The sequence below is a fragment of the Manacus candei genome, unplaced genomic scaffold (assembly GCF_025592945.1).
Source record: "Manacus candei isolate 608988 ecotype Guabito, Panama unplaced genomic scaffold, ASM2559294v1 h1tg000050l, whole genome shotgun sequence".
Classification (NCBI taxonomy): domain Eukaryota; kingdom Metazoa; phylum Chordata; class Aves; order Passeriformes; family Pipridae; genus Manacus; species Manacus candei.
Genome location: NW_026138098.1, coordinates 29,073,701 through 29,099,370, shown reverse-complemented (window position 1 = coordinate 29,099,370; position 25,670 = coordinate 29,073,701). Strand labels below are relative to the sequence as shown.

The 25,670-nt window shown below is 38.5% G+C and overlaps 1 protein-coding gene across 4 annotated transcripts in view; it reads right to left on the bottom strand.

Annotated features, from left to right (window-relative positions):
- Window positions 1-25,670, bottom strand: part of GRID1 (glutamate ionotropic receptor delta type subunit 1) — a 510,592-nt gene that overhangs the window by 97,164 nt on the left and 387,758 nt on the right. For all 4 annotated transcript variants that reach the window (XM_051799805.1, XM_051799806.1, XM_051799803.1 and 1 more), the window contains exons 6-8: window positions 14,121-14,294; window positions 1,490-1,651; window positions 114-233 (exon numbers count right to left, since the gene is read on the bottom strand). In XM_051799805.1, coding sequence (XP_051655765.1) covers window positions 114-233; window positions 1,490-1,651; window positions 14,121-14,294 — 456 coding nt within the window. The remainder of the gene's footprint in view (window positions 1-113; window positions 234-1,489; window positions 1,652-14,120; window positions 14,295-25,670) is intronic.

Here is a 25,670-nt window from a genome sequence, read left to right as displayed (position 1 = left end):
AAATTTCTTCTGCAGCATACCACTAATTCATTCTTCAGAATAACATTTTCACCTGTGAAGCAGAATGCACTTTATTTAGGTGAAAAGAAAAGAAAGAAACAGCATGTCTTTACCCTCCGCACATCTTTGCCAAAGGTTTCGCTGTAGCTTGTGCCCAGGATTTCAAATTGAACATAGGGGTTGGCACCATCTTCTCTGAACTCCATAACACCAGTAAGCCCAGTTATATGGCCCTGAGGAAATAAGTTTTAAGAAGTTTAGAATGGAACAAATTTACCTTTATAAACACTCCTCTGCATTAAAGATAGGCAAAATCTGCTTTGAAAATGCTTACAGTGAACTTAAATGTAGCAATTACATGTCCTTAAGTAGCTCAAATCCCAAACCAGTGCCAGACAAAAGACTTTGTTTTTTCTTTTTTTTTTTTTTTTTTTAAATTACTTTAGCACTAACACATCCACTGTTTATGGCCATCAGGGCATCATTGTTCACAGAAACAGAGCCCAAAGAAGAGGAGAAGGACTTTGGTGGACTGTGAGATAACAGCTATTTCAGTATCTACTTGAACTGAAGCATGTTCACTTCTGGGTCTGAATATAAAGGCATGAAACTCCAGTCCAAAAAAAAGAGTATACCTGCTGTGTTCCCAAGAGAGGCAAGGAAAAAAAAAAGTTATAATTGGAAGTATCCCTGTGAAAGTATCACCGAGTTTGATTTTGGGTTTGTAGCAAAGAAGCTGGAAGTGACATCAAAGTTTGAAATAATTTAGCAACAAAGAATAGCATCATTAGGACTGATCAAAATGATCAAACTGAATCTTTTTACTAGAGGAAAATTATTTCATCCATATATATTGGGAAACAAGGGATTTCTTCATAATAATTTCTAAAGTTAGGATAGTAAAAAATGAGGGGGTTTTTTCCACTAGTACTCGTGACCAAATAACTTTCATACAAGAAGCTGCCATGCATCTACAAACCACAGTACTGTCCATATTTGAGTAATTCAGCAATGCTGCAAGACAGTGTAACTGTTAGTGACAACTTAGCTAAATCAGATCCCTACAGTACACAAAAACATACTTACCAATGCTCAGCTAACATACAAAGCTAGTTGAGTTTAGTAAATGGAACAAAAGTCTTAAACCACATCACTGGTTGCCCTCCTGAGCTCCTTAGGTTGTTCTCTTTATAAAATGCATGCTTCCATTTCTACAAGTGACTACTCCTAATTGTGGTATCTCCACAGAAGGTGGCTGTGAGAACAACAGAGGTAGAACACACACCACTGGAGCAACACTGCAATGTCTGCAATTTGTTTGTCATAAATCATTCACTCATTTAATAGCTGTGGATCATTCCTGGTAGTTGTAAATCACTTGCTTTCAATAAATCAAAGAAAAGTTGAATAAAAAACCTCTTCAAATGATCGAGTAGAAATGAAACAATTCTTTCGATTGCTCAAACAACTGTGGTTTTTCTTTTCTCACCTTCTTAATAGTCTCTAGCATGGATCTCCCTCCATTCCAAGGTTTGGTGGATTTCCTCATGCAGTTCAGGCTTGCCATGCTGTGCCATTTCCTGTCCTCCAGTTTTCTGTGGAAAGCATTGGCCAGCATGAGCACACTGTCATAGAGGTACAGGTTGGAAACCTGCAAGCAATAATAAGAATGAGCCTCTTTGTTTATTTGAGCACCTTTTAAAGAAACTGCAAAAACCAGCTAATAAAGTGAACAAAAGTAAGGCATAAGTAAAAACTAAAAGCTGGGAATGTTTGACATGTTCAACAGTCAGGGCATTTGAGACAAATATCAGTGAACCTGGGTCCTGCTGGCTGGGGGACTCTGGCTCACATACACTGCCTGAGCATTACCTACACCACTGCAATGCAGTGCTGTAAAGTAAGAGATCACACTTCACATATAAACTCAGCTAGAGAGGGAGTACAGCTATCTATCAATGAAAGACAAGGATTGCTACTTTGTCAGTCCTTTCAGCAAGGAGAGAAAGATGGAATAGAATTAAGTTGTTGGGGTTTTTATTCATTTGAGCAATCTCCTTGGTAATTTCTGGCACAGCAAACCCACCACAGTGCATGAATGCAAACTAATGCAACTGTTTAGAACAAAGGGAGGGGACATTACAGTATTATTTTGGTCTTATCATCTCTCTCCACCAAGTATACAGGAGACTAGTTACTATGCTTCTTTCTGTGGAACTATTGATTTTAGTCTCCTTATTCTTCAATTTACATGAGAGATAATGAGAACAATAATGGAGGATAATGGCTTCAGTAAGAACAGAACACCACACTAGTAATGCTGAGCTATGTATTTCATTTTTCAAATCAAGACATGGCCAGCAATACAAGATCAGATCTTTGACATGTAGTGGTATGCAACACAGCTGATAAAACTTCAGCAGTGGGAGTTTGCTGAGAAATGATTTAACAAAAATAATTAAATACTCTTCACCTGTTTCCAGAGTTCACATGCACTCTTCTTCAAACCTACACGCAGGAGTTTTGATTTACTCTTTACTAGATTCAAATCTCCAGTTCACATAATTTGTAGAATACGGCATTTTTTTATTATTATTAAAAATATATTCTCCCAGCTGAAGGCTTTAATCAGGGTGATCCATGAATATGCCATTTATCTTCTGTAATATTTCTAGTTCACCTTAGAAAGTGATGCCTCGAGACCAGGAAGGGGCTACATGTGGAAGTTAATGCAGCTGCATACTTCCTATAAAAATGTCATTCTCTAAGTGTGCCAGTAAAAGTGTCACTCTGTGAAAGCTTAAACATGTATTACTGTTGCATCAATGGCTCCAAATAAACTCCTGATATCTCTAAGATTCTAATCTTCAGAAACAAAATGTTTCATGTTCCATAATCTGGAGTTCAACATAAATTGATAACCTAGGCACTTTAAAAAATATTCTAGTATAAGTAAATCTGAACAGAAGATATATAAACAAGAATTCATTTTGAAAGAACCAAAATACAAAACAAATACATGAAAAAAGAGGTTGAGAATACCCACAAATTTGACTAAATATAAAAAGGGATCTTAATATGAAAATAATACAGAACTTATGAGAAACTATCAGTGAGAATCACTTCCAGCTGCCACTGACACTGTTATTCCCTTCTTTTCTTCTGAGCCTTGTTGAACAAGCAGTCCACATTACCTATATTTGCTATTTTATCCAGTTAATCCTTTTCCTTTAAAAACAGTTTTCAAAGTAGCTACTTTCCAGATTTCCTTAGTAAAGAGTTAGTAAGAGTCCCAGCAACCAAGTTTTCTTCTTCTCAATTGCATTTGTTTCCCTAATCTCCAGATATTTTCCAAACAACTTCCAAATACAGCAACCAAGTGGATCCTTATTATTCAACAGGGTACTTTTCTTCTTCTAGGTTAAACTACTCCTCACAGAAAAAAATCAAAACAAACCTCAGATCCCACAAGATAAACCACACATCACAAAATCCACTTGCTTAGAAATAGGTTTTACATGCATAGGGAAAAATACCATTTCTTATGTGCCATCATGGTCCTTTTTGCTCCCCACTGAGTTTTATTTCACATCCTCCCTTTTAACTGGCAACTCATTGTCTGTTGCCTTGGAACTGCCACAAATCAGGAATGCTTTGGGTTTTCTATGTTTATCACTTTTCTTTTGCAGTTCTAGAAAACTGCAGCCTCACACCCAAAAACAGTGTGCTTGGTATGCTAGCAGAGATCTCTAGGACAAAACAGAAGATGCACTTGGGTACATTGTTTTCTTACTCTTTCTACTTTTTCTGCTTTTGAAGAAAACCCCCCAGTTCTGCAGGTCTAACTTACTGAGAGCTTGTGAGAATTGTGTTGAGGATCTCAGCCTACATGACCATGCATCCAACTCAAATTACCTCATCCTGCAGAGCAAAACAAACCACACCTGTGTTTACCAACTTAATCCTTATAGTTTAGCTAGAGTTATAATAGAATTTGTATCACTATTTTTCCATTAATTTCTTTTGAAAAAATTGTATAAACTGAGTGACAGCAAGAAAGGGTCTGCACAAGAGGAGTCTCCCTCTACTTATACCCTTCTATCATATATCTGGAGGTATGTACCAAGGCAGGAGGAAATGTTGCAGAGAATACAGCAAGTTACTTTTTGCCATGAAAAGAATATTCTGCACGTCTTGTTGTACGCAAATATCCACTGGTATTTTGCCACTCCAGTTCTCTTCTACTGAAAGCCTCATCCAAAATATGAGTATATGGTGGTTTTTAATCAGCAAAATTCCTTTCTTCATATAAACATACTCTATCTACTCCAGAAATAACCACATGCATATATAACTACATTTTCTCACTGAAGGTCAATATCGTACTGAAGAGTAAGTTGAATCTTATTCACACAATCAACACTTCTTTTTTTTAGAACAGAAAATGTGCAAGCTACTAAAAACCCAGCATCAAAACTTCCACAACTAAGGCTGGATCTGTAACATTAAGAAAACAAATTCTCTTCTTTTTTTTAAATATTTTCTTTGTTCAATCTGCTAGTTAAGCCATAACTTAACACAAAATGTATAACTCCACTCTATAAAGGACAGCCTTTAAAATTTATACAGCCTATGAGTCAAGGCATCTGGTTTTGCACAGTGATCAAAAATCAGTGCATAGACAGTGTGTTTATGTAGAAGAAGAGAAGACAGGATGTTCACATGATGTTATTGTTTTGGTAGTCCTCTAGGCTGAGTCTCTTTGAAGTGCAAAACACAGTCAAGAACAAAAAATATCAGGGTGCCTCAGCACAGCGGGCAGAGCAAAACCCAGCTCCTGACTATCCACTGTAGTATAAAGTTACTGTCTTTACCTAATTCCAAATGGGAACTAGATTTATGCTAGAAAACAGAATTATGCAATCAGGTCCAATCTGATGCCTGAGTTGTGTTCTGTGACTGTAGCTGAACAGTTGATTCCTTCAATACCTACAGTAAGATATATTATTAAATTACTATAAGGTATATTTTTATCTACTTTTTTTTTCTAATTCCTTTCTGAGGTAGACAAAAATACTTAAACACCTCAGATATGATCCTCTTCTCAAAATAATATTCACTTTCTACTTGAATTCATTACTATATATGTATTCTCTTGTAGAAAAAAAATTACTTAAGATACAGAAATTCTGGTCTGATGTCCCAGTAAATAATATATAATATTTCCTCTGTTAATATAATGATATATTATATTAATCTGTTAATATAATGATATAATATTTTCCTCTGTTACATTTTAAAACAGCAAAATCTCTGCAGATGTCCTAGATCATATTTGCAATCTGAGTTTGCTGAAACCTCCAGAACAGTGATGCTTTGAGAAGAAAAAATATTCGGCAGTCATAGCCTGTATACACTTGAAACTGCAACTGCACACATATTTTAATTTTCAGTGAACTATCAAAACCCCTGTGAGTACAGACATGACATTGAAAGAGAATTTGTGAGATATCAGTGGTTAAGCCATACTCCAACTCCACCTGTACTGTCAGAGGCATGAGAAAAAAGTAAACTTAAAAATTAATCTTCAGGTAGCATTCAGAATTCATAGCAAAGCAAGAGACAAGAAAAACAAGGAAACGTATTTGGCTTCTTTGGGATTTCAAAGCTCTGGAGCATTTTTTATTTCCCCTATTTGTATATTCACAGGGGAACAGGGGAGGGAAGGACATATATCTGCCTGAAGAGATTCCCCTTAATAGAATAAAAATTCCTAGACTAGAACAAAGTGTTTAATTTCAGTCATGTTTGGAGGAAGAGACAGTAATTTTCAGTTCTTCTTTCACTCCATTGCTGACAGTGTAAGAGCAGGAGGTACTGAAATGCTTTTTAATCTATCTGCTATAAGAATGATGGTGACTGCTTCACCAATATGTTAAAGATTGTGCCTGTACATGAGTAATTTTAGGCATGTTCTAGTTTATCTTCTGGAAATTATTCCAGACTTTATGAAGCTCTCTTTCATATTAAAGAAATAAATCCACCATACACTAGCAGACAACAGCAGAAATTTTCAACAAGAACGGAAATCTATCACATTATTAAATGTCATTTCATAGAGGTTTCTATGCGAATTTCATGAGATTATCCAGAGTGATTTTACTTTTAAAGTTATGTAGGAAGACAGCTTTTAGCTCCTTCAGAAGGACTAATCAGAGACAAGTGTTCTTCTGGGAAGGCCAGCAAGCCACAAAAAGTGACCACAGCTTCTGAGTTCTCCAGGAGAACCAGGAGTCCAGCCAGAGAAGAATGCTGAAGAGACCAGCTGGGAAGGCAAGCTGACACTGAGATGCCACTACTTCAAAACCTCATTCCCAAGCTGGGCATCTGTACCTTGCTGCTGCCAAAATTGCTCTGTGAGTGGCCACAGCAGTCAGCTCCAAAGATGAAGCAGATGGAAGAGGAGCTCAGATCAAGTGCAGCCTGCCAGCAGCAGAAACACTTGCTGCCTGGGGAGTGGTATCATGGTGGCTGCATATGCACAGACCAGCATGCCCTAAAACTGTGTTTCAACTTTCAGAGTTCAAGTACTGCCAGAGAGAGTTACACACTCGTGTCTCTAATGGCAGAATGCATCTTACTCAGCAGCGAAGATGGGTGGGTACTTATGGTGTAATGGTGTGCTTGCAAAGACATTGTCGGACAGAGAGACTGAAAATTTAACCTGTTTCATTCTCTTAAATAAGTTTCATAGAATCATGAAATGTCTTGTGTTGGAAGGGACCTTAAAGATCATCTAGTTCCAACACCCCTGCCAGGGGCAGGCATGACATTCACTAGAGTGGCAGGTTCACTAGAACGAGCAAGTTGCTCAAAGCCCCATCCATCCTGGCCTTGGACACTGACAGAGACGGAGCATCCACAAGTTCTCTGTCACTGGAGCACTCGTCAGTGAAGTCTGAGGGAAATAAATCATTGAGTACCTCAGCCTTCTCCTTATCCTGGGTAACCAGGTCTCCTATTTCCATTCAGAGAGAGTTCACAGTTTCCCTAGTCTCCCTTTTATCACCAACTGTACCTATAGAAGATTTTATTTTTGCCCTTGACTCCCTCTCCAGTCTTAATTCTATCAGGGCTTTAGCTTTCCTAACCTGATCCCTGGCTGCTCAGACAATTTCTTTGTATGTCTCTCAGGCTTCCTGTCCTTGCTTCCACCCTCTGTAGGGTTCCTTTTAGTGTTTGAGTTTGTCCAGGGGCTACTTGTTCATCCATACAGGCCTCCCAGCATTTTTGACTGTCTTCCTCTTTGCTCCCCTGAACTCCAGGATGGTGAGGTTGCTGTGCACCCTCCTCGCTGCCCTAAGGATGCTGAACTCCACCATTTCATGGTCACTGCAGCCAAGGCTGTCCTGGAGCTTCACTTTCCTTACCAGCCCCCTCTTTGTTAGTGAGAACCAGGTCCAGCATAGCACCCCTCTTCTTTGGATGCTCTGTCACTGGAAGAAGAATGCATTTCAAGAACATCTTGGGTTTTTTCATGCCCTGTTGTGATGTTTCTCCAAGAAATACCAGGGTGGCTGAAGTACCACATGAGGACTAGGGCCTGTGAATGTGATGCCACTCCTATCCATCTGTGCAGAACCCTCATGCTCTCAGTCTTCCTGGTTGGGTGGCCTGTATGGTCACTATAATGCCATCTGCCCCTGTCCTCCCTTTAATCCTGACCGCTAAGCTCTCGGTGAGCTCCTCATCCAAACCCAGGCACAGCTCCATGCACTCCAGCTGGTCGTTGACATAGAGACACTCCCTCCTCATTTCCACTGTCTGTCATTCCTAAAAGCCTGCACCCTCCCATTCCAACAGTCCAGTCACAAGAGCCATCCCACCACATCTCCATGATGCCAATAAGGTCATAGTCCTGCAGGAGCGTGCACATCTCTAACTCTTCTAGTTTATTCCTAATGTGTGTTTGCATAAAAACATTAAAGTTGGGCCCCAATGAAGCCAACTTACTGACTGAAATTCCTTTGTGCTGCTCTTCGGGTGGTCTCCTGCTGAGCTGTGATCCTTTTCCAGGCTCTGGACATCTCTTGCTGGTGCTCACATCATCTGGTAGGAGTGGGATGGACTGAGATTCCCCTCCCATGGAAACTTTAGTTTAAAGCCCTCTTCACCAGCTTGGAAAGCCTATGAAAGAGGATGCTCTTCCCCTCTGTGACAGAGGGAGCCCATCAGCTCTCAGCAGACCAGGTTTCCAAAGAGAGCCCCATGGTCCAAGTATCCAGACCCTGCACCAGCATTTGGGCCCAGGCACTTCCTGAAGTTTGAGGTCTACACTTCAGCCTCTCCCTCCAGCAGCTCCATCTGGGTGCAGGCACCAGCCCCCACTGGGGTAGATGGTGCAGATCTCCACTGCAGAGGTGCAGCCTCTGCCTGCAGATGATGCCCACCATTCTGCACTGAGGGTCAGGTAGGATGAGTGCCCTTGACCTGTGCAGATGGTCACAGAACTGCCTGGTTACTGCGTTACATGGACTTCAGCTCTCTCCACTCAGCTCCTGGAATGCTCCTCCCTCCAAGGAGGCATCTTCCCTGCGTGCCCTCCAGCATGAATGGCTAAGCAACTCTGCCCACCCCATCCTGGTCCACACCGCTCCCTAGGGCTGCCTCTGGGAGAGTGTGGGCTGGTTCCTGCTACCCCTGGCCCTGCCCATGCCTTGTCAGCATCTCTTGGTTTGCAGAAACCACTGTGAGACTTTGCACGAGTATGAAAATGTTGTAAATACTCAGAGAGAACAAAATCACAGCCATCAGCCTGGCATTCATGAGAAAAGCAGAGTCAAAAAACAAACATTCATTAAGGACTCAAATGTCAGCTTCAAACTTCCAAAGGGCTATTTATTTATTATCACTGAGGCAACTGAAATAAAATTAATAAAATACCCCTAAAACTGCAGAAAGACAGGTCTATTATTCTGACAGTAAGGAAATCTAACTTGTGTCTGATTTAGTGCTTTGCCCATTCTAGTTTTAAGCATCTCAAACAATGGGCTTTCCAAAGATTTCTTTGGAAAAATGCACTCTCAGAATCTCTTTTTAATTCATAAGCAGCTCTTATTTGCTTTTTCATTTTATCCTGTTTTTACTGAGTTATATATTTCACAACACTTTTCCCTATCCACAGTTTCTATTCTCTGAATGTTCACTGTCCTTCAGCTGTTCATTATGAGTAATTAACATAATTATGAGTGTTTTCTTCGCCAGTATGTTTTATAACAACATGTTAACAATAATACGAGGCCTGGGTTACCCTGTAAAGCTCAAGTTTGTTAGCTGGAGGCATTGGCTTCACTCATTAAACATCTCAAGAATTTGGCACAGCTAACACTAATCATCCAGGGAAAGTCTGGTAGGAGACATTCAACAAAGAAAACAACTGAACACAACTAAGAGTCAGACAGGAGGACAAGAGGTAATGTTGGAATTGCAAAAGAGAATATAAGATTATAATTTTATTCAACCTCATTTATAAATAAATATGGGTGTAAATTAGGTTTCAGAGGCAATAACAAATGAAAAATGGAGGTACTAACCCTTTCTTCTAGCCACTGTTGTCTGCTCCCTGATAGAGCACTGAACAAAAATTCAATGAAATAATTATGCAAATAGAGAAATCCAGCAGTCAGGAGAGGCAGTCTGAGCAGAGCAGAAAAGCTCACCTGGGGTTTCAGCCTCCAGAGTGTTCACAAAATTCCTCATGGCCACAGGAAACCCACAGTGCTTTGTTTTTTTTTTAACAAATTCTTCTGCTAACACACTTTGTATAAAGCACATGTCATTGGGCTTCAGGGAGAGATTATCTTGTGCAATGGGCAGTAAAGTCAGTTCAAGGATATTTTTCATTCATGTGGTACTCCTAAACAATTTCCCTATGACTGAATATCTGGCAAAAAATCCAAATTAAATTTTAGTAAAGAGACATGTAAATGTAGGTTTTTAATGAAAGAAAAAGAAAAATGTGGCTCACTGATCCTTCATTGGAGAAACTGAATGCTTTAATAGGGGTCAATCAATATTTACTGCCTTCAATACCACCCACAGCCGTGTAATAACAGCAGTCTAAAGAGGTCAAAGGAGAATAAGGCCATTTAGTTGTAAAAACTGTGGGATCAGGCCCTTAAATTTAGGCAGCCAAACACATTTTCAAACCATAACTTCACTTACAGAAGTTAAATCGCAGTGACTCCTGAAAAGAAGACAGTTCAGGAATAAAAACACAGCTCTGTAGGAACAACTGCTAAGAAATGCCTACAAAGATATCTGACGGACATGTCTTTGAAGAATGAAATTTTTACACAGGGAGAAGAGTAGCTCTTTCAATGAATAACCTCCCACACTTCATAATATCTTCTCTTCAAATATGTCAAAGCAACGCCTGGAATAGTTCTTCAGCAGGGATGTTGGACCCTCAATCCTGTCAGCAATAACATCATTAATTTTGTGACACAGTATGCTGGGGTTTTCATTTTGCCTTTTTAATCTTACTATATATTTTGGACCATTCTAAATGAGTTCAGATACACTGTGTCCCTGTCATACATTTTAATATGTTTAGAATCTCATATAGATTGAACTCATTAACTGTGCAAATGACAAACTTGGTAAAAAACCCAAACTAATGGGAATTACATTTCTAAAGAGAAATCTTTCTCCAAAACCAAAAAACAGGAGAGAACTGATTCTGAGCTTATGAACACATCATGAAATTAAAAAAAGTATCTTCATCAAAAACCCAAGTTTGTAGAGAGGTGTCAAAACTAACATTTATTTAAAGGGAAAGATTTTGGAAAGCAGCAGGTTATGCAGCAAAATTTCTTCCAGCTGACTCCATAAGAACATGTCTGAAATAAACTAAATAGTTTATAGTAGTTATACCACTATGCACCGTTCAAATGCTGTACACGGATACATACTAAGTCTATCCAGGACTAACTAGATTTAACTATGAATCCTGAAGTGCTTCAGTATTCTCTCTCCAGATGAGGCAATACTGAAAACACTGATGGCCCAAACCACAGGATACTCGTGGTCAATGGAAGACAGCAAGTCCTAAACTGTGTCTTTTCCATTTACAAAGAGTAAGAGAGATGGACAGAAAAAATCCTATATGAAGAATAAGGAAGAGAGAAATGTAGTCTTCCAAAGTCAAATAAAATGACCAAGACAGGAAACTCTATAAAGCTTTTTCTCCAGTCCAAGCAGAAACCCAGCTGAGTATGTTATACGTGCAAGAAATAAGGGCATGAGCAAAATTTTGACAAGTGGGTTGATGGAATAAGATTGGATTTCCACAAAGCATTCAGAACAGATGACTTTTTGGATGAGCTTGCAGAACAGCCTGATCTTTAAACGCCTTGTCAGAATGCCAAACCAGGATGATCACCCACTGAAAAACAACTTTCCAGGATATGGTACTAAAGACACAGAGAACAAAATCATTCCAAAAAGATTTTCATTAATTTAGCCAGAACAAAGTTAATAATCTATGACATAAATGTTTCTTTCTTTACTAGCTTGTTAAAAATGCTAAATTCTCCCCTATAAAAATATTACAGCTAGAGGCTGACAGAGATTAGCTTATTCTTCTTCAAAGTCATTAAATAAATAATTAACCAACAATAGCTGGTAAGTTACCTTGACAACAAACAATTATTGATATGAGACTGCCCAAGGGAGAATGAGCCAGGGATTTCCAAACTGTGGTGTTAATCAAACCACTTCAAAGCAACACAAAGACTCAGAGCTGGCAGGCGGTCACTGCCTCTGGTGGATTCATGCAGCCTGACATGGAGCTTGGAGCTACTGCAGCCTCTGGCAACAGGGGTAATTTAGTGATGTACTTCTGTACAGCAAAAGGTCAAAACTATTTTTTAAGCAAGAAGAAAGGAAACAGAAAATTGGAAGTACCTGAATTACAGGACCACTAATAACATGTCAGTCATACTCAGAAATGAATATGAGCCGCACGTCCACAAGGTGTTACGTAAGATGTTTTGGCAAAGCCTATGAAAAAGATGCAGCTATGGAGCACTTCAGGTACAACTGCACAGCATAAAAGCATCCTGTATTCAATCTGTAGACACTTCAAGATAGCACAAGGTATACTGGGGGCAGCTAATTTGAGAGTTCTCACATGTGCCCTTCATCTTTCATGCCAGTGAGACTGGACGTGAATGTTATGGACTCAACTTCCAAAAGGCAAACATTTTACCTCTGCACTTCTTTGTATCTCTTTCTTCGAGGTTCATAGAGAGGAAGTTAATGGGCAAAGCATAACATTACCATACCATTCTCTTAAAGACAGTTTCTAAGGTGGTATAAATATTTCTGGAAGACAGAAACTGAGAATGTTTTGCTTCTCAAAACCCACATTTGGGAATCAGCAGGAAGAGGGTCCTTTTAAAAGGGTTCTTATCAAAGAAATTTTGTAACAGGACATAAGGCTGTTTGTGCTAGCAAACCAGCTAATACATTAGCAAATAAGAACTTGCTCAGAGGCCTGTCGGAGCCCTTCAGATGAGTCTCTGAATTAGATTATGCATAAACCAGCATAGGCAGTAATAGTCAAAATCCTGCTGTAATGGAAGATTGTTCCCCAATGAGTGATTTGTTGGTGCAGCATAGATAATTTTTTCATCATACTGGAAATTGCTTTGATCCTCTGAAATGAGCAGCCCTTGTTCTCATTACAGCATACCTCAGAGTTACTAACAAAGATCAAAAATGTCCTTTCTGAGCCAAGACAGGCACAGACTTTCACTTGTACAGAAAGAATACACCAGTGCTCAGAACTACAGGATGGGTGATTGGCATTTCCCAACCTTTGCCACCACTAGGACAGAACCTGAGCCAGCAAGGTTCTCTTCAAGGAGGAAAGGTCCATATCCCTCCCTTAAAGGATTTCAGCCTCTGCAGCTACAATTTTTTAGTAGGACACAAGAAAGTAAAATGAACATCCCTACCCATGTTTCTTGGGAAATCTTGACCCACTTTGCTTCCTGACAGTGTCCTGCCTCTCGTGGTTTTCCATAAGCCTCACACCTAGCTCTTCAGAAGCTCTTCCAAGCCAGGACATGAGTTCCCTCTTTAAGGACCCCTCACCACCTTCCTGACCAGGCTGCAGCAGCCCAGACTGCCAACAACCCCCTCCCCACAGCCTAATCAAACTCATTCTAGGCTCACTCTACCACACAATACCCACATCTGTCAACCCACAGGCTCAACCAATGTGTCCTCACTCGATTCATCTCAGTTTAAGACTAAATTTTCAATCAAGTTTATAGTTTTGTCCAACACCTTCAACAGTGACACAAACAAGATCCTTAATCGTGTCTAAAGTAAACCAAAATCCATGGAGTCCCCATTGAAAGTCAAGACCTTTGTTTCTAAATTATTGTACTAGCCTTGGAAATAGCACTTTGAATTATATTTAAATTATAGCAAGAAAAATTCTGATGTCTGGGATAAATTGCCAAGAAATTTCAAGATGCTGCTTACATCAGAGTCAAATCTGTTACCAAAATCTGGAACTTGAACTACTAGTGCATATTTTACATGCTCAGTCAATTATCAACTGCTGGAGACTTCTGAGACTATTGAGACAGGACAGATTGAATACATCAGCTGGATTCAGTCCATTTAACTAAATATGAAATGCTCCACAGCTCACTACCTATCAGAGTTCTGTTATCCTCCCAGATTAACTCTTTCACAACAGATGTTTAATAAGCATAAACATAATAATCAAGGAGTAATACCACAAGACTATGACAGCACGATATTTTTCAAATAGAAAATATTCTTAAGAGAATGAGATATGAAAAAAATCAGCTCTGAGTTAGTGCAACCACTTGCTGGTACTTCATGGACATAACATCACACCTAAAGCACTTGGTCCCAGGAAATAAATAATTAAGTCCGGAAAAGTTGACCACAGGTTACATCCTCAGATTTATCTCAAATGTACTCATTTTATCTTTCCTCTGAGTTAATACAGTCACAGAAAACTATCCCATGTCAAATTCCTAAGATGGGCTTTTCTGCTGGGTACAGCTACTGACCTGCAGCATCTGAAGGTAGCCTTCCTGCGGGTCGCACAGCAGGGACGACACTCGGTGATTGTTCCTCATGCACCTCTGGTTGTTGTCCCTTGAGAGAGGGAAAATTTGCCGGATCACTGTCATCCTCCCCAGAGCACTATGTACCAACTCCAGTATTTCATTATCAGTGATTTCCTGGGAATGGAGATACAGTCTTTTAGAAACATATATATTTGTCCAGACATTTTATATCCTCCTTTTATTATTGGATAAATGTTTTAAAAAAAAAGACAATAGGAGAAAAACATTTACAGAGGCGCATGCTTAGTCTAGGCTAAGTGTTACCATTTTGTGCTTAATAACAAAAATGCTATTTTTTTTATACATCATCTGAAACAAAAGAGAACAGCCTAACACTGTACCATCTATCTTGGCAATACTAAAATTCTACATAGAAAAGGGTTTTCCTCATAGAAAAGCACCAAGATGGTCTCAATAGGTTTCTAAATAGAAAAAAACAAGAGCCTTGAAACCAAATTTATATAGAAAGAATTCTTGTTTAACAGACTAGAACCTCACTATATCCTCAGGACAAAATAACAATTGGAAAATATAACAGTCTTCAGGAAATATGGCCCTTACACCTTGAACAACACTACAAGTAAGCATTTTTCCCATAAGAACAGTAGATCATTTCCACAGACTAATCCTGATAATGACTTGAGGAAGCCTTTTGAGGTTGTCTGTAATAGGAAACAAAAAATAGGAGAGACTTCATGGAAGGATTTGACACATTTAGGAACACCAGTTTCTGCACACAGAGTAAACTGGGATGAGATACAAGGACATCTAAAGGACAAGCTGCTCTTCATTCCAGGCTTTGCACTTTCTGAAGTTTCTTTGTAGACCTTCACATGCCTCAGCCTCCTAATCCATCCTGGGACAGAGCTTGCATGAATGGTACTCTTCAATGGTGACTGAAGCCGACTCAACTACATGCTTCACATATTTTGTATTTGAAGAAACACACAAAACCAAACCCTCTTTTTTTACCCCAGGATATATAGTTTGAAAATCACCGGCTTAGCAGATCCTGAAATCATATCAAAGGTGCAGCTTGTGATGTTTTCCTCCTGGCAAGAGTTCACTGAGGAAACACAGACAGTGGCTTTGCTGTCTGCACTCATCCCCCAAGCACCTGCTTTACATCCCAGCTCCTCACCACAGCCACCAGCAGCATCTGGAATTCACATCAGCCCATCTCCAGCACAGGGGGCTGTCCCAGCTGCACAGTGCCCAGCTTGTACAGGGCTGGCTCAGCCCCCTGCAGGGCAGGGGCCTGCAAATTATTCCTGTTGCTGCACTTAGTCAGCAGGGACCACACCTTGAGAGGTGTCATCAGCAAAAGTGAACCTGGCCCCAGACATTTAAAATTCAAGAAAAAATTGTTTTGTTTTCTTGCCATTTTCTCTGTCAAGCTGTGAGTGAAATGACCATAGGGTTATTATAATTACTTGTTACGGTTGACTAGTACTGTAGCTTTGGCTCAGGTTAGTCCTTCTTTGCCAGTTTCCCATCATTTTTTAGGAGCATGAATTTTTAACTTTGCAGAAGGTGAAATTCATTGCATTAATGACAGACCAACTGGCGTGGCATGAAAACAGTAAATCAGAAAATAAATATATTCTTATAAAAGAAAAGATTTTGAAGCTTAATAGAAAATGCTGGGCAGCACCTGTAGCCTTGCAGCAAGATACTGAAGCAGATCCACAAGCTCTACGGATTCCTCCAGGCTGCTGCCTTGAATTTCTCTTCTGTGGGGCTGGGGGGTGTTAAAACCACTCCCCATGTCTAAGTTACAGTCTGAGGGAGAGATAGTTTTATGGTACAGCTTTAGTTCATAACCTCCTAGGCTGCATCCCTTGGCATGCACACTCAGACTGAGTGGCTGGAAACAGCAAAAAAAAAGAAGGAATCACAAATCATCCAAACCTTCAGTTCAGCTCACACCAAACACATTTTGTGTCCTCTCCAAGTGATACACAGCCTTTCAAAGATATCTCATAACCTGTGTCAAAATGCTTCACCTGAGACTTTTAAGCCTATCTGTAGCAGATCAGAACTGATTCCTCCATGGGGTTTCCAGAAGTAAGGTAATAAAAGAGATCAGTCATGATAGGCACATTAACCCAGGTTCTTCCCGCTCAGCTGTAGGCACCAAGTGAGTCCTGAATGTAAAAGCCATGTCACTATACAGCCAAAGAAAAATGGGAGTCTCTGGAGGGAATTTCAAAACCTAAATTTGGCTAAATCTAACCCTGAAAGTGCCACCTTTTTCTGTGTAACCAGCTGAAAGTAGCTAAATCCTTCAATGCCTCAGTTCACCACATAATAATAAAGGGAACAAAGCTCCTGTAATTTTTTTCAGCTGATGGATATTTATTTAAGCAAACAATCCATTCCTTTGAGAAACTGGGGTCCTTTCTAGAAATGTAAAAGCACGGGGGAAAAAGGTTCCTGTTGAAAGCACGGGGAACAAAAGGCTTATGTCTGTGTTTTAGAGCTGCTGCTTTAAACACTAAAGGCAACTCTGGGCATTCCCAAGCCAGTGCACAGGGTGGTACAGCCACAGGCAGCATCCCAGGGCACTTAAGCAGGTCCAGGAGCAGGGAGAGCAAGACTGAGTGCCTGACTGCAGAGGAGAGCAGGTCACAGCCATCCTGCACGGGCCTTGCTGTGGACTCCCCAGAGGGGGAACGTGCATCCCTTCCTCTTGCCTGGCACTGAAGGCCCTGCAGGCTTGTTTCCAGAAAACTTACAGTCCTGGCTTAGTAACACGTGAAATCTTAAATGTCACATGCAGAAAGGTCACCTATGTCCCAACTGAGATAAATACAGGAAAAAAGAAAAAAACCTAAAATAATAGAAAGCCAAAAAAAGGGGAAAAGAAGTACATGTGAAGTTCGTTCTTACTTTTACACCCAACAGAATAGCATCATATATCCAAAAAGTAGTTCTAAGATTTGTAGTCAAAAGGGAAAACAGATTTCCCACTGATCTTACAATTAAAATCTATTCATCTAGTTATTTGTTTAAAAGTAATGTGTTTCCTTCCTGCAAATGACACAAAAAAAATTCTTTACACTGTGAAACTGAGCAAATTATTTAATTTGGTCCTAGAGGGTTTCCCCCCCCAAACAAGTGCATCTCAAATTTCCAATTTCGTTCTTGGCTCATTACCCAGCACTCAGTTATTACCATTTATACCAGGCATGAATGAAGTAGAGCTTATCAGCTGGTTGGGCCAGGCAAATACTCCTTGAAAAATTCTGTATCAAATGCCCACTTTTTGGTTTCTATGATCCCATGATGTTGCTACTGCACTATAGGGTAAATATTTACTTAATGCAGATGGTGTGTTCTGCTTGTTTCAGGGATATGCTTTGTGCAAGGTTAAGGAGCCCAACCCTCTATTGCTTGGCACATATAAGAGTAGTTTGCCCTAAAGCCTGTAAATATTGAATTTCTTGAATGAGCATGGAGGTAGAACATTTTACCCAGTGACAAAAGATGCTCTCATATCTAAGTATTCTTATCCTCACTTTTTCTTTTAGTAAGGGAAAGACTTTACCTATTCCCAACATAGCAGGGAGCACTTAAATATTTTGGTAGGCAGACATAAGTGTACAACTGACTATTCACCCAGGCTAATAGTAGTTCTCACCACCTGACTCAATGCTTAAAAGGTATTCCTTTAAACACTGTATTTTTGTTCACGTGGCATATTAATAACAAATTTTTGTGGCATTATCTATTTATTTGCACATAAATATTGTTTATTTGGGGAATTCGTTTATCTGTTTATTTATCTGCACACAAAGAACTTCAATTAGTGTGCAATATTTAGTCATACTCCTCAGGGGAATATTTAAATCTGCTCTAGTTGTGCTCAACTATCATAACACAAATTGCAAAATGAGACAATTATGTTTCACATTACAGTCTTTATTTTCCTAGAGGTGATGACAGAAAATGATAAATTTTAATGAAATTAATAATTTAAACAACCAAAACGTATTTCCAGAAAGCACATCCCTGAGAAAACTAGAGGATTAAACTGAAATGCTCATGGAGACAAGTTACAGATTTATATGTGGACTTTTTCCAGTAGTATCAACGCTGTTTGTTGGTTTATTCTAACTCCCCTCAATACACTATTTGCATCTGAAAAGGGACACTAATTGAAAATCCAGAAAACATCATTCAATTAATTATTTAAAAAAAAAAATCACCACAGTTTACCCTGTACATAGATTTATTCAACATTTACATTATGCTGCCTTCTCTGCATCCCACATGAACAGACACAGATATATCCATAAAGATTAATTCTTTAAGGAAAGGGCACTGTCCATTTTTCAAAGCACAGAAAGCATTCTAATACAAGTCTGCATGACCACCTGTCCTACTCTCATCCTCATTGTCCTCCCCTACATCCAACATTACCTCACTTCTCTTCTTTTTACCCAATGCTCCTAAAAATCCCTACAGGGTTGTATCTATAATGTAGTTGAATTAGCTCTATTTCTAGATATAAGGGTTCTGCACTGGGTGTCCAGATGTCTGTCTCAGATCATGGCGAGTACCTATGCAGTAAAAAATCCCTGATTTAACAGAATATTATTACACACTAAAAATTAATTCTCTCAGGGGAAAAACAATAAAAAACAAGCACACAAAATGATAGTTAGTAAAAGCTGGACAAAAATGAAAAAAAATCCATTAATTTTAGAGTGGAATTCACTGATAAAACAACTCATCAAAATTCATCTATAACCTTGCTCCTAGCTGACTAATACTCCAGATCAGTTCTAAACCCTAATTTTTTTGAGCTTGATGCAGATATACATGCAGTACACTTTCATATGTATATGTATATCTTTCAATCATATATAAGCAAAAAAAAAAAAACTAAACAAACAAATAAACAAAAAAACCCCCAAACAAATGAACAAAAAAACACACATAGATTTTTTTGTGAAAATAAATAAGTAAGATACAAATTCTGCAGTGTCAAAGATAGCTGCCAAAAGGAAGGAAGCAAGATTTCCTTAGGCAAGTAATAAATATAGAGTACCTGGAATACAATTGGAATAAATTGTAATTGTAAATTGTTATATTTTGCATTGAAATATGTAATTTTCTAAAGGTTAAGAAATTTTCACAGTGTGTTGCTTGTATTTTTATTCAATTTTTTTACTTTTTTACCCTGTTCCTTTTTGTATAATTTTAAAATATCTTAGAAGTCTGCCCCACTTGCATTAGTAAGTGATCATTTAAAAGTCTGCTTTTTTCCAAGCAAAGGTCCTGGGAAGTGTTAAAGATTTACTAACTTTTGGTTATCAAAGTAAACACAAATACCATTACACATACTGATGCTTTAAAATGGAAGAAAAAAAATATTAGGCACTTTAATATGAAGAGAAATCCTAAGAAACAATTCCAGTCTATCTAACAGTCGTGGCTCTACCCAAGTAAAAATCAGACCATAACATTTTTCACAGGCAAATTTGCACAGGGCCTAACTGTTTACAACCCAAAATGCATTTAAAAGAGACATTTCTAGAAAAAAAGTATCCAAGTAAAAGTGAAGAACAAGCACTGTATTCATAAGGGATTTTTCTTCCGAAGTCAGAAGTTTTCCTAATATCGCTCTACAAGCCATGTGCCAGGAAAACTTGGCTCATCATTCATTATCTAACACCTTCCTACATGCTACCCCTGGGGAAAAAAGTAGCTTGCTGAGATAGACTTTATCTGATAATTGCTATTCTATTTTCTGCTCCTTTCTCTCAACTTTTAAAAATATTTTATAGAGAAAAATAATAAAGAAGTGCCCAGATGACAGTTGAGAAGCCATTTGTTTCGCAAATCAAGAGGATGAGTAATTACGGACATACTGGGCACGTCTGATGTGGTGAAAGGAAAGAAAACAAATAGTGGCAGAAGCAATGAAGCTGCAGGATAAAAATGGAAAGCAAGAAATATGTCACACCAGGAAAGAGATGATGGGGCATTTTCTAGTCCCTCATAGAGCAAACTGCCTTCTACAGGCAGTGAAACAGTGGTGAAGAGAGACCTATTAAAACAGCAGAAATAAGAGAATTGAGCCTGAATCCAGAAAAATATTAGCAGAAATATGCTTTGAGAAAATGTTCAGAAGGGAAAGGAAAAAGCATCAATAGCCATTTTTTTGCACTGTGTTCTGACTGATCACCTAGGCTAAATTTGGGAAAGTTTTATGAGTCAGCTGAAGACCTACAACTTAATCTGCTGGCAAAACCACCAGCATCATTTGGACAGTATCATCTGTCCAAACCGGAAGAATAAGGTCAACTGCTGTCTAAAATTTTTGACTTGTATTCAAGTGATGAGGACAATATCATCTCCACATGGCTCAGGGTTCTCCAAATCCCTTAGCACTTTCTGTCTAAGGCTTCTTGCCACTGATGAAATGTGTGCTCTTGCTATATTTCCAAATATTTTTATTACTTTTCCCACAAAAAACTCCAAGAACTTTTCTTTCTACTCTATTTTTCCCTTCCCCTTCTAAACTACAAGGGCTTTTCTGAGAAGTATCATCATAGCTGGGAAGAATTTAACCAAATACTTTACAGCTGCAATTGCTATAGTAATTTCTCTCTGCTTACTGACTCCAACTTTTCCAAATTGGGATCTTTTCTGTGGATTGAAAAGAGAAAATATTCAAAAGCATCCTCTTCTGGGTGTTAATGTGAATTTACTTTTATTTTTTAATTGAAGCTTACAAGAATTTCTGTTGTCTTCTAAATACCGAATACTTTGCTTTCCTACAAATTTTGAATCTGTATAACACACTATTTCTACAGCCTCATGATATTTGTTTCAGATTTCTTATTGAAAACAGATGTTCACCAATAACAAACTGGTCCCTGACTTTTTTTTTTTTTTTTAAATATTGTAGTGGGTTTGTTCAGCCAAAGTAAACTACCACAAATGTATTTATGGTTAGCACTGGAAAAGCTATTGATGACTTTTTAAAAGCTCTATTTATTAAGCTCAGGTTACTACAAGATTAACTGGTTTATCACATTCTATCCATTAAAAAAAAAAATCTTTGAATTTGCAAGGGTCATTACAAATACAGCTTCCCTCCCTGCTATCCTCCCCACGATGCTGCAGCACAGGCTTACTGGGTTGATCTTTCTTGCTTTGCTTTTAAATGGGACAAATGACAGCACAAGTTTTTCTAAGCAATAAAGAAGGTTGCATAGCATTAAACTGTGCGTTGAGCTGTAAAATTCAGATACAGTCACCCCCTGGGCAGTCCCTGTGAGCACCTCCTCCCTTCCAAAACTGGTGTGCTGTGACAAATACCCACAGGGGCTGGTGCTTGGCCTACAGGGAGGACTTCTGTACTCCACAGTACATTCCTTTCTAGAGAGTACCTGATCATTTGGATGGTAAGGAACTAATGTGATGAAAGGGGGTATTGTCTGAATTTCAGCATTTGTTAATCCATATGGTAGAGAATGTGGTGATTTTAAGACTATAAAAGAAGGTAATTTGTGTTAATAACAAATTCTCCTTTGTATCTGATCTGATGTGGATGGATTTGAAGCAACAAGAATCAATACAATGGAAAAGCAGCAAATGAACACTGCAGTCAAGTAAAAGCTCTAATCTTTAGCTTTCAGACTTATTCTTTACACCTTACAATTAAATCTATTTTTTAAAGCACTGAAAGTGCTAGTAATCCATTACTAGGGATTCTTCTATCAAAACTACATACAATTACAGTATAATCCCCCATTACAAATGACTGATATCAAGAAATATGATGCTAGGTTCATCCCTGGCTAAGTCAAATCACTGAGGCGGCCCCAAGGGTGGATTTGGCTGACAGAATCTAATCAAACACAATCGTTCCAGCTTACTCAGTAGTAGACAGAGAAGGATGGAGTTCCATGATGGCTGGAAATCAAATAGCAGTCACAGTTCCCATACATTTATGTGTGCCACCAAAAGTATTGAATAAATGGTTTGATACGAAGTATATGCAGTGACTTTTTGTATAAACTGTCACTGTCATAAACCGTATTGAAAAATGTTATGTGAAAAGACCTAGAACAGAAGGTGCAGATCAGAAAATACCCAGTGGCATTCAAAATACACTTGTATTTGTCTTTCCATACTGACATGTGAAAATATTTAGCAGACTTACATAATGTGAGTAGGACGCTGAAAAACAAAGAATAAAAAACAATAGCAGAACCAGGTGTGAAGAGAGACAGATGATGAGAAGAAAGAAGGTAAACAGGGAAGTTGTTCCTATATACTATCATATTTAGATCATAAACCATTTTCCAATACCAGATCTCATTTTTACTGCAGAAGACTAAATTGCGTTTCCTTTATCTTTCCAGAGTGAACAGTGATAAGAATTTTGTTTTATTTGTACTGGTATACCCTTCTCCATCTTGAGTTTCACAAGAATCAAACCTAAGATTTTCAGCCTTTTCATATGGGTCATATTTTACTGAGCTCTCATCATACCAGGTGCTCTCCTCTAGATTTTCAGTATTGTTCTGCAATCTCTGGTTTCGTTTTAAAGTGTCTTGCCCCAAACTTGCCACACTGTTCCAACAAGGCCAAACTGATGCCAAACACAGTGAAATAATTGCCTCCTTCATCTTACAAAGAATGTTTCTGGTGACATATCTGAATGCTACATTTGCTTCCTTAGCAAGACCACAACAGCATTGATTGTCATTCTGCTTTTTATCCACAAGGATTCTAAGTTGCTCCTGCAGATGCTCACCAGCTATACCTCATTTTGTAGCCACAAATGAGGCTACAAATACCCAGCACTTCTCTATTGAATTGCATCTTGTGAAGTGCCTCAGATTTTTCTCAATAAACTGAGTCTACTACAATATGTTTTTAAGTCTGGTTATAATTAATAGTTTCTACAAAGTCAGTATCAAGGGACTCAGTAAAGCCATTAAAACCTCATTTTCCCATCAAGTAATCGCTTTACACTTTCCTTTATCTTCTGCTACACCTAAATGTTTTCTGGTTGCTTTTCATGATACGTAATGACTCATTTTGAACCACACCCTGAGGTTATAATCACTTACTTTGTTACACCTTTACACTCCTCCCTTTGTCTTCTCAACACTTTTTCTTTAGAATTCACCTCTATTTCAAGTTCTGTAAAGTTAACCCATTGGAACCACGACTATACCTTGTTATGCCTTCATCCCCACAGAATTCCACAGTTCTTTTGCCATCCTTTACTTACTCTATTATCTTTCCAAAAGCGCTACTAGTTTCCTAAAGTTGTGAAGTCTTTTTATTGATTCCTATTATCCCCATTGACCTTTTCCCACCTCTTTCTCTTCTCCAAACAGTGAATGCTACCATGTCATAATCACTTGCACACCAATTATCTTCTGGATTTCTCAGCCCATTCTTCCTTAGCCATAATGAAATCTGAACTGATGGCTGACTTAAACTTTTTAAACATGTAGGGATAATGCTGTCAATCACAGGAAATTGTGAAGCCCTGTCTGTATCCAAACATTACTTTTTCAAATGCCAGGAAAATTAAAACCTTCATTTTAATTTCTTTTCTCTGGGGCATTTCTTTAAAAAGAAAGAAAATACACTTCCAAAAGAAGGTCTTTCTCAGTCTTTCTTTCTTTTGTGTATTTCCAGGCAGCTACTGAACAAGGTTTGTCCCTCACCTCTCCCTAAGTTCAGAGCAGAAACATATGGTTAGGGCATGCAACACTATGTTACCCTCTCTTCATTCCTACTGGTCTTTCATGAAAAATAATCTCCTATATAATCAATAGTTTTGTGCTTTGTCTTGCCATGTCTTACAGCTTTCAATTAAACTTCTGAATAGTGGTGGAAGTTTGTTGAAAAAGAAATTAAAGGAAGGATGAGATAAGAGTGGAACAACTCTGAATTGAACTATCAGTCAAATTCAGTACCCATTTCTCTTCCATGAAGAGTAGTTCATTGCTTTTCATACTGATTTACACATAAAAATAATGAATGTTTAGAAAATTAGAATTAAAATTACATTTATTAATATGAGGGAATAAAATACTCTGTTTAATTTGACTATCTGTTTTGGTCCATATTACAGTTTTGCAGAGTAGTATATTTTATCTTTTCTCTATCCTTGGAATGCAGAAAATTTCAAAACCATTAAATGTCCCACAGCCAGAGAAATGTGGTTCCTAATGCTATTTATACTCCCAGACCTACTGTTGCTACTAATAAAGAAGCAGACACAGGCTCTTAGAGTTCTGCTTCTGGTACAACCACATACAAACTCAGTTTCAAGTAGTGCTCTTGTGCCTCTCCCACAGATATGTGCCCTGGGGAAGGCACAGAATTTTCTTAGAAAAGGCAGAAAAAGAGAAAGGGAGAATGAAAAATGTCTCAAGGAACCAAGAGAGATGCTTGATGCCAGGTATGAAAGAGAAAGAAAAGAGAAAAATAAAAATAGGAAGGGAAACTAGGAAAAAAAGACAGCAAATACATATCCAAAAAATGGGGGGTGTCTACAACTGTGCCAGTCATACCAAAAGAAGCAGCAACACACATCTATCAAAGCTGGTGGGTCACTTCAGCAATTAAAGGCACAAACAAAAATTGTACAAGCAGAAGACTAGATATGTTCTTGCAGATCTTCCATAGGGTCCAAAATGCTGGTCATTGGCAACTCCCAACCCAGGTAATAAAATGTTTTGGACTATTCTGGAGACACAGCTAAGCATGTCATTGTTTGGAAGAGTTGTTTGCTTTTGCAAGGATTTGTACAGAAAACACAAGTGTTCTTGCTCTTAAAAAGCTACTTGGCATGTTTAACCCAGAATTCAGGTAGAATTGCTACCTAAATGGAGGCAAGGGATGATTTAGTATTTCTAGATGAATAAAAATAAAAGTGCAGATGATGAAATATAAATCTAAAAGGGGTTGGGTAGTTAGAAAACCATTTTTCCCCCTCTAATCTCCAGTACTTTTGACAGTTCTGCAAGTTTGAAACATAACATGTCTGAAATCAGAAAAGTAGACACACTTAAAATTATATATTTTTAAAGCAGTAAGGTTTTTATGACTTGGCTTCAAAGAGGACATATGAGGACATGATATTGCCTGCAAAGACCCATCCCTGTGTATTCCCTTATTCTAGAAAACTTGCCATGTAATGTTTCAGCCTTCCAACCTCATGCAGTAGATTCAACTCCCAATTCACTGAGATGATGGAGTCCTTTTGCACCAGCAGTGGCATCCAAACTGAACAGATACCCCAGCACAGAGACCTGGGTTATTGAAAACCAGCACAGGGATTTTGACAGAACAGCTCTGTAATTTGGGAACAACTCTTATATTCTACATTTGCTCATTTGCTGGGCAATAACCTTACCAACCATAGAGATTTAAGTTATCTCATCCTAAGCTTGGTGGTGTTGCTCACCTAATAAAATTTAAGTCTAACTCCAAAACCTAACT